At 32.7% G+C, this 18329-nt stretch overlaps 1 protein-coding gene across 13 annotated transcripts in view; it reads right to left on the reverse strand.

Annotated features, from left to right (window-relative positions):
* Window positions 1-18329, reverse strand: part of NEXN (nexilin F-actin binding protein) — a 211841-nt gene that overhangs the window by 6698 nt on the left and 186814 nt on the right. For 5 of the 13 annotated variants that reach the window (XR_013159386.1, XR_013159388.1, XR_013159391.1 and 2 more), the window contains one exon: window positions 17648-17706. Coding sequence is in view for 8 of the 13 variants with exons in the window: in XM_077120543.1 (XP_076976658.1) it covers window positions 522-743; window positions 3340-3537; window positions 6221-6409; window positions 8003-8179; window positions 8273-8467; window positions 9679-9720; window positions 15237-15385; window positions 15473-15551; window positions 15759-15950; window positions 17629-17655 (1470 nt within the window). In the remaining 5 variants the exon portion in view is untranslated. Of the gene's footprint in view, window positions 1-521; window positions 744-3339; window positions 3538-6220; window positions 6410-8002; window positions 8180-8272; window positions 8468-9678; window positions 9721-15236; window positions 15386-15472; window positions 15552-15758; window positions 15951-17628; window positions 17707-18329 lie in introns of those variants that run through there. The other 8 variants (XM_077120543.1, XM_077120545.1, XM_077120538.1 and 5 more) reach the window with 4 other exon arrangements.

Below are 18329 nucleotides of genomic sequence, written 5' to 3' on the forward strand. Positions count from 1 at the left end.
AGCTGCCAGAGTGTCTTCCACAGCAGCTGCTACATTTCACATTCCCACCAGCAAAATAAGGGCTCCAGTTTCTCTATAACTTCACTAATACAACAAAGTTCATTTTGCATTTGGAATAATTTCTCATTACAGGAAGGAAAATAATTTCTCTCAATTTGATGCCTCACCTTTAAAATAATAAAGTATGTATAATCTCTGGAGTTTAAATCTAATATACGCGGTTTTCTACTGACTCAAACTAAAGCAGGTGCCAATAGAATACTTCTGAACTATTTTTGTTAGAGTGACCCATTTGATAGGCATATAGGCTTTAACACTGATATAATTAATTTTGAAACAGTGCTAGAGTGGGGAAATCTTTCATATCTCTTCAGATCTTTATGTGCTTTTGGTATTTAGTTCCTAGGTTATTACTTTCACCAATAGTTAAGTATAAGGACAAAATTTTATTTCAGTGTCAATGTTATTTCTGTTAAATTTATTATCATTATTGTACCACAACTATGTTAAATGTAATATACCTCATGAAAGTGTTCTGCTTCTCTCTCTTTAATTTCAAGGTCAATTGCTCTTCTTCTTGCTCGTTCTTCTTCTATCTTTTTCTGTATTTCTTTTTCAGACAACTGTCCAATTTTTTCAAACTTGCTTTTTAGATTTTTAGCTTGAATAGAGCCACTCCTTTTTAATTTGATTAATTCTTCATATTCCCTGCTAAGTTCAAAAGTTTCATTTTCTTCCTCTTCCTTCAAAAAAATAAATATCAGCAATTATCAGCAAATTTACTCTTACAATAAACCATCTAAAAATGTGTACTGTTTCTTACTTGAAGTAAAAAAAGAGCTTAACCTCCTCCTTAAATGCAATGCCTAACTATACTAATTAAATTGGGGGCTACAAATTTAAGGCTTTTGATAACATTCCATTCAAAATATTTTGTTGGAGAGTATGGTTCAAACCTCACTTAACATTCATGATACCTGCAAAAACTAAAATATACATGGCAAGATTATGCTTATAATATATTACACTTATACTAAGTGTAAGAATTTTAGGAGTCTTTGGGGGAAAGCCAAAAAAAAAAAAATTGAGAGAACACTAGGCTAGAAGTCAGATATGTGTTCTATCTGTGGCTCTGATACCCAATGGCCCTTTGCTTCATTGCTTAACCCATTGGGTATGATTTTCTTCATCTCTAAATAGAGCCTGAGTATCTCTCAAACCCTTGTTTTTGATTTTATGGTAGTTAATAAATTAAATATCACTCTTACTACTCAAGCTAACTGAATTAAGCATTTCCGTAAATGAATTCTGGTTCAACTCTCACACTCCTTTACATTTCACTTGTATCCTCATTTATATATTCTTCCAGGAAAGATAGAAGAGGAGTCAACCAAAACTGGGTTCCAGTTTTTTATGCCACTTTCTCTTGAATACTTTCTTCTTTTATTTAGGTTCCTTTCCTTTGACTTTTCATTTTATTATAATTTATTATTACTGGTCCTTGGCAAGATTTCTTAGGCTAAACCCTAATCCCACTATATGGACTGGTAAAATATTACAAGGTATTCCTGGTATCTTTTTTCTAGAGATGACCTAGATTTCTAGGCTGAGGCAAAAAGTTTTAAAAAGGAAGAGGGGGCATCCCAGTGAATGATGTGACATGCTTCCTTCCTTGACTTAAATAAAGGGGAAAACAGAACTTATTTCTTGATAATATCTCCACTGTTTGGTTTATATGAGTGAAAATATGTAACTCCTAAATTACCTGAAACTAACAAATTTATTGTAGACATACACATATCATTCTGATCAAAATAAGTCATTGAACTAGATACAATCTAGATAATTTTGAAATTGGCGTGCTTCTTAGTTTGAAAACTACAAAAATACTGGGGTAAACCACTAAATAGCACCAGAATGTCTCACTGACAGTTACCCACTACCATATATTGTATCTGAAGAATATACTAAAATATATTCTGTATTCTAATTACTAGACAGTTTTTAGTTTCTTTTAGAAAACAAATGTCATTAAACTCTGTTTTTAAAAGACTAATGTGTTTATACATATATATTAATATTTATCCAGTATTTATATTCTCAGGGCCAGGTACGTGAATTGCAGGTCCTCACCCAGAACAGGGAAGTAAATCTCTACTTCCCACAGGCCCACTGCCCCAAGCTATGGCAAACTGGCAACTTCTAAGAGATTGCAACCTCTGCCCAGGGACGCGCTTGGTTCCTAGATCAGGGGTTGGCAAGAGGCCATCATCAAGTCACTGAAAGTATAGTGGCACAGCCAGCTACTACATTTCCTAGCCCCAAGAAGTTATGGGGATACACTCTGGACTCTTTCCACATGTTTGAGCCCAGGGCTCCACCAGGGAACAAAGAGGGACAATAGAATATGGACTTCTCCCTCTCCCCACTCCTGTCTGCTGATGTGCAACCAGATGACCACCCCAGATGTAGGCAGCGTCCAGGAGCAAGGAGGAGACTTAGGCAGGGCCTAGGGTATCAGGAGGTGGGGAGCAGCTGCTTAGAACCCATGCTGGGGAGGCAAAGAGGCAGCAGAGTGAGACAAGTCTCCAAACCTCCCAGCACATGCTCTACTTCACTTACAAAACACAAATTTAAAGATAAAATTTAAGAATTGCAAGAAGACAAGAGCAAAGCATTAAACTCCAAGTGCTGGGCCCTTCTGAGCATGGAGTCCTGTGTGGCTAAACAGCTTACATGCCCTGAAACTGGGCCTCTTTAATTCTTTGGGTGCATGCACACACAAACACACACAGATACATATATTCTCAGTTCATTTCAATTCTAGAGAAATCAACTAAGATACTTGATTTAATAGAATCAAAGTTCCAGCTTAGAAAAATTTAATAAAAATAAATTGGCACATTCAGATGTTCCTATTAACACCCATGGTACGCCTATAATTTTAGCTATTTTCATTAAATTTATCAGTATAATTCTCATTGTTCCAAGAAAAATAAGTTAGATGGGGGTATATTAAGTATTATAGAATAGAGCAGTTCTTAATCATTGTGCATCTACACACAAGTATGAGCTACATAGGAAGAAATATTTGCTTATGGCACTATAGTAATAGCTCAAAAATCCTACTTTTTTTTAAACTAGCAAATTAGAGGTAGAGCGATAGCTAGCAAAAGTGCACATAACTAAGCTGTAGTCTGCACCAAGTAAGTGCCTCATTGGAGTCTGTCGTGTCCTTTAATAATACAAGGTTACTGTAGTTATTTTGTAGTTATTTTATATGCAAAACACTTGGTAAATACTTGTGGAATATAAATGTATGTTTCTTAAAAACCTTACCTCTCCCATTTCTTGTCTCAGTTGTTCAAATTCCTGTTTCTCCATTTCTAGTTTATGCTTTCGTTCCTCCTCTGTTCGTCGTTTTTCTTCTTCCATTTTTTGTTTTAATAATTCCTCAAAATTAATTTCCAGTTTTCCCGGTGTAAGAGATTCTTGAGAGACTGTTTTATACATTTCTTGGGAATCATCATCCATTACCTATTTAAAATAATTATTTTATCACTCTTGACAGAATGATACCTAATAAGAAGGAGATATTTCTTGTAGAAACTGAGATTTCACATTGAACTAGGAATCAGGAGACCTAAATTCTCTTCAAAAGTATACTACAAAAAAAAAAAGTATACTGCAATAAACAAGAGAGAAATTTTGAGATATCTTTGTGGTTACGGAGTAAATGCTGACCATCTATTTGCCAGTACACTGAACACAAAAAAGTACTTTGACTTCATTTATACTGTGAGTAATTAGAATTAAACATTATGATTTTCTATTGAAAACATTTTTAATTAGATTAAAAACAGTCTCCATTCTGGTAACAAAAATAGAACATGTCAGTTAAATCATGGTCTTGTCTGAATGAGTTGGATAATCCAACATGACACTCATTATCAGGCAAAAATCACTCAATACTATGAATTTATGGTATTGATTTATTCTGTTAGTAACTTTAAAGGAATAATTCTTACCAAGAGCTTAGCTTGTGCTACGTACTGTTCTGAGCATTTTACATCTATTGATTTATTTAATCCTTGATCTTATGAAGTAGAAATTATTAATATCCTCATTCTACAGATAAGGAAACTGAGGCACTGAAAAGTAACATCTAAAGTCAACACAAGGGCGGGCCATGGTGGCTCAGCAGGCAAGAACGCTTGTCTGCCATGCCAGAGGACCCGGGTTCGATTTCCAGTGCCTGCCCATGTTAAAAAAAGTAAATAAATAAATAAAATAAATAAATAAACATAACATAAGTAGTATATGGCAAAACTGGCATTTGAAACTTCAAAAATCTTTGTAATAAGATTATAAATAGTAGCTTAGACTGTCTTTTTGTAATTTCATGAAAACTATCTACTTCTGTCACCTAGTGACCTTGGGCAAGTTTACCTAACCTCTTAAATCTGAGTTTCTTTATTTGTAACAACCTTCATATGGTTGTGTTGAGGGTTATATAAAGTTTAAAAATACCTAGTGCCTGATACCACAGTAAATTCTCAAATGGGAGTCTTATTATTAAATTATAGCCCTCTATATATAGGCAATCCCTAAATTGCAAATAGAAACTGCTTTTAAGTTGTCAACTTGGAATTCCTATTACCATGGAAAACAATGATCTAATTCTGTTTTTCTATCCCCTGAAAGTATATAATATATAAGCTTATGGCCTGAATTGTGACCCTATGGTTGAAAGAGACACGGGGAGGAGAAAAGGAAAGGGGTAATTACTTATTTAATCAAGGTTTCATATACGACAGCTTTGCTCAACTCAGAAACGTTCAAATGGTTTTACAATCCAAGAATTGCAAAAAAATATTTTTTTAATTTAATGTATGAGTTAACTGAGCTATAGTATGAAATTCTGATAATTGGCCATGTATAGGAAAACATCAATGAAGGAAGACATTTCTTTTTTCCTTTTCTGATACACAATATCTGTAGCAAATTTTGAAATAAAACTTTATTTCGTTTTAATGCAGTTTCCCTTCCTCTAGTAAATCATGGTAAAAAAGCGGTTTAGTAAAGTGAAGAACTGGAGGGTGGTTGGCCTCAAGATAGCAGGTGAAGAAGAATCGAGAAATGTAGCTAGAAAAGTATACAAGGGTAAACTTACAAAGGAATTTATTTTTTAAGTTTTTGGATTTTTGCTTAAGGAGAGGGAAAAGACATTAAGCAAAAACGTAACAGAGTAGTACCAATCAAATTTGCTTTTCTTCTTTTCAAGAAAAAGTCACTCCTGGTCTCTCAGGGAAGAATAAATTATAGGCAAGAAAGCAAGTTAATTAGGAATTGGCTCCAAGCAAGGGTTAACAGTGAACTGGATTATAGTAGCGGCAATGGCAAGTGGTGGGTAACTGATATTAGAGTATTTTAGGGGGAAGAATAAATGGGACTTAATGACTGATTCTATGTGAGACATGAATGCAAAGGTAGAGGCATATAAGGTTTCCACGTTTCTAATTTGAAGAACTAGGTAGGTGATAAGGCCAAATAAATACTTGGATGTATGAGTCTGAAGCTCACAAGAGGTAGGAAGAAAACCAGGTTATAATACCACTGAAGTGGAATGAAATGTTTCAAAAGGGATAGAATGTTCAAATGTCAAATTACTTGAAAATAAAGCTTGCCAGGTAACTATTTTACAAACATTAAAATGGTGAAAGAATAACTTTGTGACAGAATTAGGTTTGGTGTCAATATCCAAGAGGGATAGGTGAGTATGTGGGAAAGTTAAACAATTGTGACTAAATTACTTTTGTGATTTAATATATACTAGGTAAGATGAAAATTGAACAGAAAGAAGGAAAGGAAGGAAGGAGGGAGGAAGAGGGGAGTAAAAGAGAGAGAAAGGGGGAAGGGGAGGAAGATCTCTACTTCCCTAGACATTCAATTCTGGAAAACATACCTTTCTAGAAAATAAAAAGATAATATTCAATCCTCTTTCTGGGGCGGCAATTTAATCAGAACCTCAATACTCCATTAAAGCAAAATGCCTTCAATCAATTGATATGATTCCATAGAAGACTCTAAAATCTAATTATTTCTATACTTAACACAAATTTCCGAAATAACAGGGTATTCCCCAAAGTCCAATGATTTCTATTAACATACTCTAAGAAGCTGAATCCTTATGGCATTCTCCAGTTAGGTTCTGTCTTACCATGCTCCTTCTTGCTTCAGCAAATGCCTTCTTTTCTTCCTCTATTCTCCTTCGGGCTTCTTCTTCTGCTTTCCTTTTCTCATCTTCTCTCCTCTGCCTTTCTATTTCTTCAAAACTAAGTTTGAGTTTACCAGGGCGGTACCCTTTAAAACTTTTTTCTGTGTCTTGGTTTTCTTCCTCTTCATTTACCTAACCAAAAGCAAAACAACAGTTCATTACTAAGAATTGAGATTCATCAAATACAGTAATGAATTATAAATCAAAAGGCACAATATTACCACCTCACAGGAAAGCTTCTATATGCTTGACCCAAATCCCCTTCCTTCTATATGATAAAATGTTCAAATTTGTGGATAAATTCCAAATAAAGATATACTCAATTTAAGTAAAACTTCTGAAGTGAGGCAAACATTTTAAATAGATAAAATGGAGTATTTAATTTTTTAAAAATGTTAAGCTGTCAATTAAGAGTTCCGTTAAACATTACTTCTCCCAGAACAAACATATAATATGTTTGAGGTTAAGGTTCAAGTATACCTACACAGTCTTTTTGGTAAGAAAAAAGATTCTCATTTCATAATTTTCATGGATTTCTTACTATGAACTCTGGTGCTTTTCTTTACTCTAATTAGAATCAAAGATGACTATCTGGACCTACTTTACATAAAATTCAAATTTTATGACTTTAATAAATATTTCTATTTCTTTTCATTAAAGTGAACCGTATCTAAAATGTGTATGTATTATACAACTATAATTACCCTCAAGTAATAAGATTTTCAAACAAATATCTAGGAAATTAAAATTCTTAATGTATAATTCTAGAACATCATTAATGAAAGGTGATCAAGAAATTTCTGTAGCCTTTAAAATTATAGGCATTCTATTTTAAAATTCTATTAAGATTTGGAATCATTGTTTCCTTATTTCTGACTTTATTTTTACTGATAAATCTATTAATACCATAACAATGAGTTAACCGTTAAGCATTTAGTATATGTCAGGCTTTTTTAAGTGCTTTCTAGGTATTAACTCATTTAATTTTCATAACATGCTAAGAAATAGGCACTTTTATTTTCACCATTTTACAAATGAGGAAACTATGACATAGGTTAAATGACTTGCCCATGGTTACACACTAATAAATGATAGATCCAAGATTTATCTGAACCCAGGCAGTGTGACTCCAAAATCCTTGCTTTTAATAACTACATTTTATACACACACACACACACACACACACACACACACAGAAATATATATACATAATACCTTATATGGCAAAGTGCATATTCCATAATAAACTTATTTTGAAATATTCAAATATTTGAAAAACTGGACTGAAATCACAATTGCATAATATGTATTCTACACAGGCCATTAAATACAGTACAGGCTGAATTGACAAATGAAGAGAAACCTGGTTTAATAAGTAATTATTTTATAAAATTGACAATTTATAAAACTAAAAGTGAAATTTTTAAATATATTGGAGAGTAAAATGTACCAAAATGAAAACTAGAAATCAACATAGATGCATTTATATGGAATATGTATATGGTTTCAAAATCAGGTCTTTTTAGATGGAAAATTTATCTGAATTTATAGAAATGAATCTTATCTAAAATCACTTACCCTCTCTAATATTAAATGTAAGGTTAAAAATATGTCTTCGGGCGGGCCATGGTGGCTCTGCAGGCAGAGTTCTCGCCTGCCATGCCCAAGACCCAGGTTCAATTCCCAGTGCCTGCCCGTGCAAAAAAAAAATGAAAATGTCTTTACCATTTGCCGCCTTGCTTCTTCAAAAGCACGCCTCTCTTCTTCTAAGCGTTGTCTTGCTTCCTCTTCAGCTTGCCTCTTTCGATTTTCTTGTCTTTGTCTTTCCAATTCTTCAAAAGTTAGTTTCAGTTTTCCAGGAGAAAGGGACTCCTTTTTGGCCTCGCTTTCCATTTCATCATCCTATGAAAACCCATCTGTTAATCATAAAGGGAAATGTTGCTAGCTAACTTAAGTGCTTTGATTTGTTCCATTAAAGAAAAATAAATAAATTACCATGACCAATGAAAGACACTTTGTTTCCTTTAGGGATCGTTGTTCTTCATATCCTCCTCTTTTATCTTCTTCATACTTAATTCTTTCTTTTTCCTCTTGTTCTTTTTCTAGATCCTCAAAATTCTTTTTTATTTTTCCAGATGTTTTGTGTGATTTGACAGGTACCACCGTCACAAATAATGAGTCATCTCCTTCCTATTTTATAAAGTAGATAGTTAGCATATTTCTTCTTAATCAAGATGTAGGTTTCACCGGACTTTCTCCATCATTGGTGAATTTCATTACATTGCTACCAAAGTTATAATGAAGAACAAAAACATTTTTTTTACGGACTATTATTCAATATCTCTTTCTCTCAATTCATAGTGCATCATGAGTTAATCTTAATGAAATCCATTGCTGACGAGGTGAAAAAAAGCACCCTACTTCCTAGAAGATGGTGTTAATCCAGCTGTTCAGAAAAGAAAACTCCAGTGGCATTTCCTGAATCTATTTGTGCACTAATCCTTCAAAAGGTTATTGTGCTTGTAAGTGAATATATTCTATATTCAATTTGATGGTGGATGAATTCAGTTTAAGCTTTTTAAAAAGTTTCTCTATATGAGTTTTCTCTTTATACAAATTTTTCAATACTTAGTAAAAATTATATTTACTGAAAAAAAAACCCACATTATTTCCAAGTGACTTGGTAAAATAGCTATATTTTACAGATGAAAATTTTTGGTGTTTGATCCTGTTAAAATTTTTAAACATTTGTTGTTTTTAAAATTCATTTAAATTAATTCTATTATATAATCTATTGTTGCCTTTTAATGTTTTTGAAAAGTAAAGTGAAGAGCTATATGTACTGCCTCCACTTTTCGTGGATGTAGTTTTAGGTACACCATCAAATTGTTTGATTGATTTTTATTTCTCTGTTAGATAAAAAGGAATAGCTAAATTTTTTGTGTTGGTGAACATTATTTTATGGTAGTAGCTACAGTACTCTATACTTGTAAGTGATAAAATTACAGACTCTCAGGAACTCTGAAGAAAGAAAATAAGTGATGAAAAGAAACTTCATTCTTTATTAAAATGTTAGCTTTCAGTAATCTTCACTATTAGTGACAGCTGAAGAAATATTTATAGTCTTAGCAGAGTGCCTCAAGCTAAGATGAATGATACTTGTCTTTCTGATTTTACCAGGAAAGCACAATCACACTTTTCTTTAAAAACATTTATATTATAGTGTTTGAAAGTGCAAAAGTATGATCTTGCTTTGCAAATCATTTTGACTTTTTTTGTAGTTATTGCTATATTTATAAGAAAAAAGTAAATACCCTTCCAATTTTTTTCTCAGATTAAAAAATAATTTGTGAATCATATAATTTTAGGTGAGTGTTTCATTAAAGGAAATATCTGTTTACCTCTGATGGTGATTCAGTTCCCGTATTGTTTATGTCCTCAATCTATTGAATGAGAATTTCATATCATTACATTATATCAGATTTTTGCTTTTGCTTTTAAACATACAACTGAAATATAACCTAAAATTTATAATTTTTGAAATATTTTTGTTGCTTCACATTAAACCAATTTTTCCTTTTAAATGGAGATTAAACCTTATATTAGTGTTTGTATTTTAATATCAATATCAATATCCAGGGAACAACATGCTAAGAAAAAATTAAAATAAAACTGCCCTTTGTAATTCTGGAAAGTGAATAGTTGTCAAACTCTTATGACCTGGCTGTGAGTTTACAAGCAGCAATTGTTAATTTAATTAGCAATTTAAACTGAGATTCACTGAAACATTTCCTCATTTTCTCTTCCTGTCCCAGCAAAAGGAAAACTTATCATTAGAAATCAAATAATTGTCTGATTTTTTTTTACAATATATATATATATATGGCAGAATATAACTGATAAAATAAAAAAGTGGAATGAAAGATGAAATCTTTCATGTGGCTAGTTTAGAAGGGAAAATAAGTCTGGTAGTCATAACATTTACTCTATATTTTAACCAGATCTAAGTAGGAAAGGCCCCCATTCAAAAGAAGGAAGCTCAACTTGGCCATTATTCATAAAAAATGTCATTGTTAACTTGAGGGTAGGCTAATGTACTTAAACTGAGAAATATGGTTTATATAATGCAACATTGTTTTGAGATCTCATGAAAAGGAAGTAAAAGCAATGAAAAAGGTTAGAAAGTAAAACTTCAGATTGTTTATTGTTTTAATTTGATTTTTAGAGCCAATGCAAAGGTCTGGAAGAAGTCTGTTCCTCATGCAACCTAAGGGAATTTTCTTGAACACTGGCCCATACTAGGCACCGGGTTGGCTAACTTTTCTTTTCTTCTCTATATTCTCTGTCAGGGAAGAAATAATACATTTTATAAAGACAACCAATTTTTTAAAAATAAATTTCATAGTTTATTTTTGATAGTTTTCTTTAGGATTATTAATTTTGTTACATTGATTTCCTGTGTAAATGGTGACAGTTTGCAGAGTTTTATTAAATGCTGTATTACGCTAAGAAACTTCTTAATGAATCAGTAATAAAATAATTACAAAATGACTTCTCTTCAAAAGAATGCTGACAACTCCTCTACAAATCACGTTAATCTCTCCCTAAAGAGATATGGTAAGAAATCAGGCATTGAGAGTGTAAGATGTAGGGAAGAGAAATTCTAAATGTCTTGACTTCCAATTTCTTTTTCTTGCTACTACAACCTTTCCAGATTTTTATTCGCTCCATGGTAAGATAACAAACTATATTTGAAATTTTGTTTTATGTTCTGGGTTTGTGTTTTTTGTTTTGCTTTCTTCTTTGCTCATTTAAACCATTACCAAAACATCAAAAGATAGAAGAATACTTCCTCCCCATTGGATTTCAACAAGGAAGATGAATTCGTCTGAGGCTGGCAGCATATTCACAGAGAACTGAGATACTGACATGTTCAGTTATACAGTTAACTTTCAGAAGCCACCATTGAAGAGCTGATACCCAACTATTTCTTTTGTTTTAAGGAAAGAAAACCCCTTTTCTCCCTCTCAAATCAACTTCCTCTTCTCTCTTCCCCTTTCAACATTTCCATTCCATGTTAATAAGTTCTTCTGTTTTTCAAATTTGATAGACTACCTTGTTCTTCAAGGTATCATCAAAGATATCAGATAATGTCAAATCAAGTTTCTCCCCCAAATTATATTGATCACTCATTCAGCTACCACCCTACCCTTCCTTTTTAGGAATGCTTACTAAAGGATGCTTGTATATGGACTTGTACAAGGGGATTTTGCAAATAAACTATCTGTTTGACTAATTTTGTTCTAGCTACATATTCTTTTATTTAATAGGCCAAAAATCTCATTAACCAGAATTCTATGGCATCCTGCCATGTAAGAAGTATCTAGTGTTACTAAAGAAATGGTTCTTTTACATTTTTCATCATCATATTTGGTTTCCATCTCCCTCTCAGTATCTTTTGTGTTTATCATATTCAAATTCACTTCTTCAAAAATACACAAATTTTCTTTGAGAAACCATTGCATACATATTCAGTTTTTTGAATTGTGGTGGGTCTTAAAGTCTAGAGAGCACTGAAACTGAAAAAGGAATGCAAGAGTTAAAAGAAGTAGACTAACCCCATGAGCATACTCACTATTTGACACCAAATACCAGGCTGTTAACAATTTTATTCCCTTGTGAAATTCCATTGCAAAATTAATACTAATCTTTTATGACTGAAGATGGCAGTAGTAAAGTGTATGCAGTCTTTTTTCAGATAAAGAGATACAAAGTAATAAAATTCAGAAAGTTCCCATTCTTTTTTAATCATCTGGCACATGTCATCATTTGCCACCATATATGTGCTATTTATACTATACAAGTGATTATTTGTGAAATCAGAGTAAGCAAATTTCTTTGACATGCAAGTATGGCATATGCTTTGCTTTTTTTTGTTTTGTTTGTTTATTTTTGTTTTTGCATGGACAGGCACCAAGAACTGCCTGCTGAGCCACCATGGCCCTATGCTTTGCTTTTATTGTCACTTTTCTTTTTAGAAAGGTAGAGAAAACTGAAGAAAGCATAACATTTAAATCTTTAAGATTTAAAGTACTTAAAAAATAGGCAAAAAGCCAAGTACAGTCTCCCAATAAAAATTGTTTTTAATGTTTTTGCATGAGGAAGAACAAAGGTATGTCATTATTGCAGGGTGCTGAAAATAGATGGTAATTAATATTGTAAAATGTCACCTTATGTGTGAGACTACAGCAAAAAATGTTTATTTGTTACAAAATTTATATTTTGACTAGTGCATTTCCTAATATAACTTATGTAGATAGTTTGATTGAACGCCATAAGTACTTGGAATCTCAGGCAGGACATGAGATTTTGTTGGTTGGTCCAGAGTGATGCCCTGCTGAATCCCAGAGGGATTTGATCAGTGAGTGGAAAAGGATTTGCAAATCCCCCTTCGGGGAATGGTGAGAACGGGGAGAAATTCAAGTTCCCCAAGTTGAATTCTTGATATTCTCACAAGCAGTGTGGACAACCAAAGCTATAGGCTGAGCCCCCAGTCTTGGGGTTTGTTCATATGAAACTTAACCCCACAGGGGATAGGTCAAGTCTACTTAAAATTTAGACCTAAGAGTCACCCCCAAGAGAGCCTCTTTTGTTGCTCAGATGTGGCCTCTCTCTCCAGCCAACACGACGAGCAGTCTCACCACCCTCCCCCTCTCTGCGTGGGACATGACTCCCAGGGATGTGGACCTTCCTGGCAACGTGGGACACAGATCCTGGAATGAGCTGAGACTCAGCATCAAGGGATTGAGAAAAACCCTAGAAGGAGCTGAGAATTAACATCAAGGGATTGAGAGAATCTTCTCGACCAAAAGGGGGAAGAGTGAAATGAGACTAAGTGTCAATGGCTGAGAGATTCCAAACAGAGTGGAGAGGTTAACCTGGAGGTTATTCTTACACATTAAGTAGATATCACCTTGTTGTTCAAGATGTAGTGGAGAGGCTGGAGGGAACTGCCTGAAAATGTAGAGCTGTGTTCCAGTAGCCATGTTTCTTGATGATGATTGAACAATGATATAGCTTTCACAGTGTGACTCTGTGAATGTGAAAACCTTGTGTCTGATGCTCCTTTTATCTACCATATCAACAGATGAGTAGAACGAACATATGGAATAAATATAAATAATAGGGGAACAAATGTTAAAATAAATTTAGTTTTAAATGCTAGTGATAAATGAAAGCGAGGGGTAAGGGGTATGGTACGTATAATCTTTTTTTTTCTGTTACTGTTTTATTTCCTTTTCTATTGTCTTTTTATTTCTTTTTCTAAATCGATGCAAATATTCTAAGAAATGACAAATATGCAACTATGGTTGATATTAAGAATTACTGATTATATATGTAGAATGGAATGATATGTTAATGTTTTTTGTTGTTAATTTTTTAAATTAATAAATAAAAAAGGAAAAAAGTGGAATCAGACAAAAAAATTTAAGAAGAAATTGTTTTTAAAGACACAGTACACAGTTAAGGGCATGTTAATTTATTTGTTTGGAAGTAGCTGAAAGAAGGAGGAGAAACTAAAATGGTTTAATGATTTACTTTATCTAGATGGGAACATTAGGGGAAATATCAAGTCTTTATAGCCCAGTTACTTTGCACTGCACACTGTTCTGAGTACCTTGCATTTATAAACTGTTATTGTCTAATTAGCAACTTTAAGAGATAATGCTATTACTCATTTTCCTCAAAACATTGATCATCTCTTTTTAAAATAATTTCTATTGGGGTAACATATATACCATAACATTTCCCATCTTAACCTCTTTCAAATACACAATTCAGTAGTGTTAATCATACTCACAATGTTGTGCTATCATCATCACCATGCACTACCAAAACTTTCTATGTACCCAGTAAGCAATAAATCCCCACTTTCCACCACTATCCCTAGTGTTCCTAGTATCCTGTATTCTACTCATTGATCACCTCTTTTGATCTTACAATGTGGGACCAGGTTGAGGTACATAAATAACAAACTGTTTTCTGTCATCTTTTCAACTCTATCACTACAGATAATTTATAATGTTAAACAAACATCAATTTATGAAAGAAATTTTTGTGAATTGATCAGTTCTTTACTTCATAAAATATAATTATGGCTATTAGATATTCAAGTTTCCATGTCATTATTATCATTATCCCTTTTGCGAGATTAGCTTTTCTGGGAGTTGGATCAGATTCTTGAGTATTTTTTAAATACTTATCTACTTGTGAGGCTCCAAACTAAAATGTATATGAATTCTAAATTTGTTACGAAGATGTATAAAAATATATAATAATACTTTTGTCCCTCTTAATTTACCCTCTGTGACTGTGGGAATCAGTAATGGCTGTAGGAGGAAAATAGCTGTCATATGTGTATTTCTCCCCACTCCTAATATCCAATTAAAAAAAAAAGTTAAGCTAGCTAGTAGTACCATTATTAAATACAATGTGATGTAATTTGTTTTTCAAATGATTGAGTAGGAAGATATCTTGATTATGCCTGAGTGCATAATAATAACCTGTATGTTTTCATTGATTATTATTAAAAGGCCAACATTTTGCTGGTGCTATGGATAGTTTATGAGTGAAATTGCCTTATATCTTTGTAAAATCCTCTAGAATATCAAGAAAAATAAGAAATGTGGACAATATAAGGAATGTAGACAGTATGATAGGACAGTAAGTAACAAAACTTGTCTCTATATTCAGTCTTAAACTGGGCACATGCTGTCCTCATCCTTCCAGGTATTTGATGATAAATATTTGTACTTAAAATCTTGCTTTTCAAGTCAGCTGCTATATAATAAGATTACTGGGTATTAAAATACTTCAATTAGATAACATACTGACTGATTATTTTTACTTTGTACAATTTGTTTCTGAAGCATATACCAAATTAATATTTAGTTCATACCTGTTCAGCTTTTTTTGCTAATTCACGCTGTATCTTCCTCTTTTCTAACATATCCTGCTCAATTCTACGTTTTCGTTCCTCTTCTGTTCTTTTCCTTTGTTCCTCTTGTCTTTGTTTCTCCATTTCAGCAAATTTACCTTTAACGGTTCCTAAGGATATAGGAAAAGCATTTGCTATTTTTCTATCTTTCTTTTTTTTTGCAATTTCATTTACAGTGTACCCCTCAAGTCTCTTACCTGTTAGCTTTGGAACATAAGCCTTTTCTACTTTAGAAGATACCTCTTCCTCATCATCAGAAGCAAGCATTTCTTTAATCTAAATGTTTAAATAAATTAATATGAACATATCTCCAAACATTAGACAAAACTTTATGTAGAGTTTGAAATTAGCTTATAAAGAAAACAGAAAATTATTTGAATTATACTTAATAGGAAATGTAGTTCATGTGAATAATAAAGTATAAATTAAAAAGATGAAATGAATATTTGCACAATAAAAAATAAAATAATAAAATAAAATAACCTCCTGCTTTCTCCTGTTCCATTCTCTCTCTCTAATATATTGTTCTTTTCTTCTTTGCTTTTCGTCTCTAGATCTCCTTTGATTTCTTTCTTCCCTGGCTCTCTGCATGGCTTCAAACTTATCCTTTACATCACCCTTGCCAAGTTTTGGCACATAGGTTTTTGGGACAGGTTTAGATGAAGAAAGCAGAATCTTCATTAGAAGAAGATAGAAAGAAGAAATTAAAAAAAAAAAGATAGGAAGAAATTAGGTAAGGATAGTTCAGAATAAGCAGTATATAAGAAATACTTATTGAAACAGAAACTATGAGTTTGAAACCTTAATTTGAACCATCAGAACCTCATCAGATACTTTCTAAAGCCTAAATATGAAAATTAAATTACAAAAATACCAGAGTGAAATTTTTATTAATATATAGTAAAGTTCCATTGGGAATGAGTTCCACTGAAGCTGAAGGCCGGTAAAATACAAAAATTCAATACTGAATTCTAATTAAAAACAATCTATGTTTTATGGTTCAACTCTAGTATTAAAGATTCAGATTTGACATGCTTAAACAAAGTACTAAGATTAATTTTAGGTAAATTAGATGAGGTTGAAAACAAATCAAAATTAGGCTTAAAAATCTGAGGTATGGCAGCCCATGACAAACTCTGGGATCTGTCCTGTAACTACTTGTTGAAGAGTGCTTTGCAAACTATCGCTTATTTCTTTCTTTGCTTTGTATATATGTTATATTTTACAATTAAGAAAGTTAAAAAAAATAGGCTTAACGTTTAAAGCCTAATTCACACATTGCATTCTTGCTGTATCCATATCTAATATCAGAAAACTGAAAGCTGGTCCTTTTTCATGGCTGAGGTGCACCAGGGGTTTTGTGCACAGTGATTTATATTACCACTGATATACTACTCATCTAAAACTCCCTTAAACCAACATTAAAAATGTGTAAGAAAACTGTTTCATTGCAAATAGGATGAGCCATATGAGGAAAATTCCTTCAAAGCAAGGGAGTTTCCCAAAGAAGGGAGAATCTGGTAAAAGACTGGAGGAAAGATTTTCCTCCACTGTAAAACCAGGAAAATACATAATTTTCTTCTTTTTAGAAATTTAGTGGATCTCTGAAAGATGTTTCAGTAAATAAAGCTTCAGTGCCTCAGAACATCAAAACCCTTTCTCTTAATGATAATGGAAAATTGCTTCATTAATCTGTGGCACTCAACACCCCTGCAAATATATTTTATTTATGATGTGTACATTGGCTATTTAAATTTTTTTTAAGTTAACAATTTCAGGCTTCAACAAATGAGCTCTTTTTATCACAACTCTCGGTAACTACTGCCAAGAACCAGAAAAAGACTAAGAAAAATTTTATTGCAGCTTTTGGAAGGAGCAGCTAAGAAGGATCCTCACCTGAGTGTGAATTATCAATTTCTCCTGTGAGTATTGTCAAACCTGATAATTTTTTTGATACTGAGAATCTAATCACTTGATATTTGACAGATTGATTTATTTCCAAAATACACATTAGATTGTTTTCTCCCCTAAATACTACACTGTCTTTGGTGAATATCTAATTGGAATTTATAAATAATTTCTGAGATCTATCAAGATTATTTAAAATTCTACTCAAGATGCCACCATCACATCCACCTTACTATCATTAACAAATTTAGCAATCATGCTTCAGATAAAAATGCTGGGCTCAAGACTAGCCTGTAAAGTACCTCCCTTCTTACGTTTTATATCTCAAAATGGTTATTAATTATGAATTTCTAAATATGACCTTTCCCCAAATGATGCCCTTTCAATAATTCTACATTCAATACTACATTTCTCCCATTTTTTACTTTTAACTTTTGAGACTTACCTCAGCCTTTTGGGAAATATCATTCATGTTTGCTATATGTGGTCGTGGAGTGATTTTGAAGCTCTGTTTATTTTGCACCTGAAAAAAAATGTTTTAAGTATTTTATAAAAAATTTAGTGACTTAATTTTTTACACTTTGGTAGAAATTAGAGTATGCTATATATATTACTTTTTTTTTGAGGGGGGTGCTTAGTCCAGGAATCGAAGCTGGGTCTCCCACATGGAAGGTAAGCATAGTGTGCTATATATTTTTGTAAGTAGAAATAGCATGTTAATCACCCCTCAAAAAATACTGACCTATGCTAAGCAGATAATAGAACATGATAACTCGTAGGTGTTTTTCAGTTCCCTTTCCTGAGATTTAGAGGTTAGAAAGTAGATGGTATATAGTGTTAAAAGATCCCTTTATGTTATGGCCTGGAAGAGTTTGGCAACCATTTCACGTGTACTTGAAAAGAATGTATATTCTGTAGTTATTGGTATAATATTTTATAATTACCTACTAGGTTAAGGGCATTGATGGTATTATTTAGATCTTCTGTGTCTATGCACATCTGGTGGGGTGGCAGAGCCAATTCTATCAATCTCCCACTATGATTGTGGAATTGTATATTTCTCCCTTCAATTCTGCCATTTTTATTTCATGTAATTTCAAGCCCTGGGTATATACACATTAGGATTATAATGTCTTCCTTGAGAAT

Source organism: Tamandua tetradactyla, chromosome 11 (assembly GCF_023851605.1).
Source record: "Tamandua tetradactyla isolate mTamTet1 chromosome 11, mTamTet1.pri, whole genome shotgun sequence".
Lineage (NCBI taxonomy): Eukaryota > Metazoa > Chordata > Mammalia > Pilosa > Myrmecophagidae > Tamandua > Tamandua tetradactyla.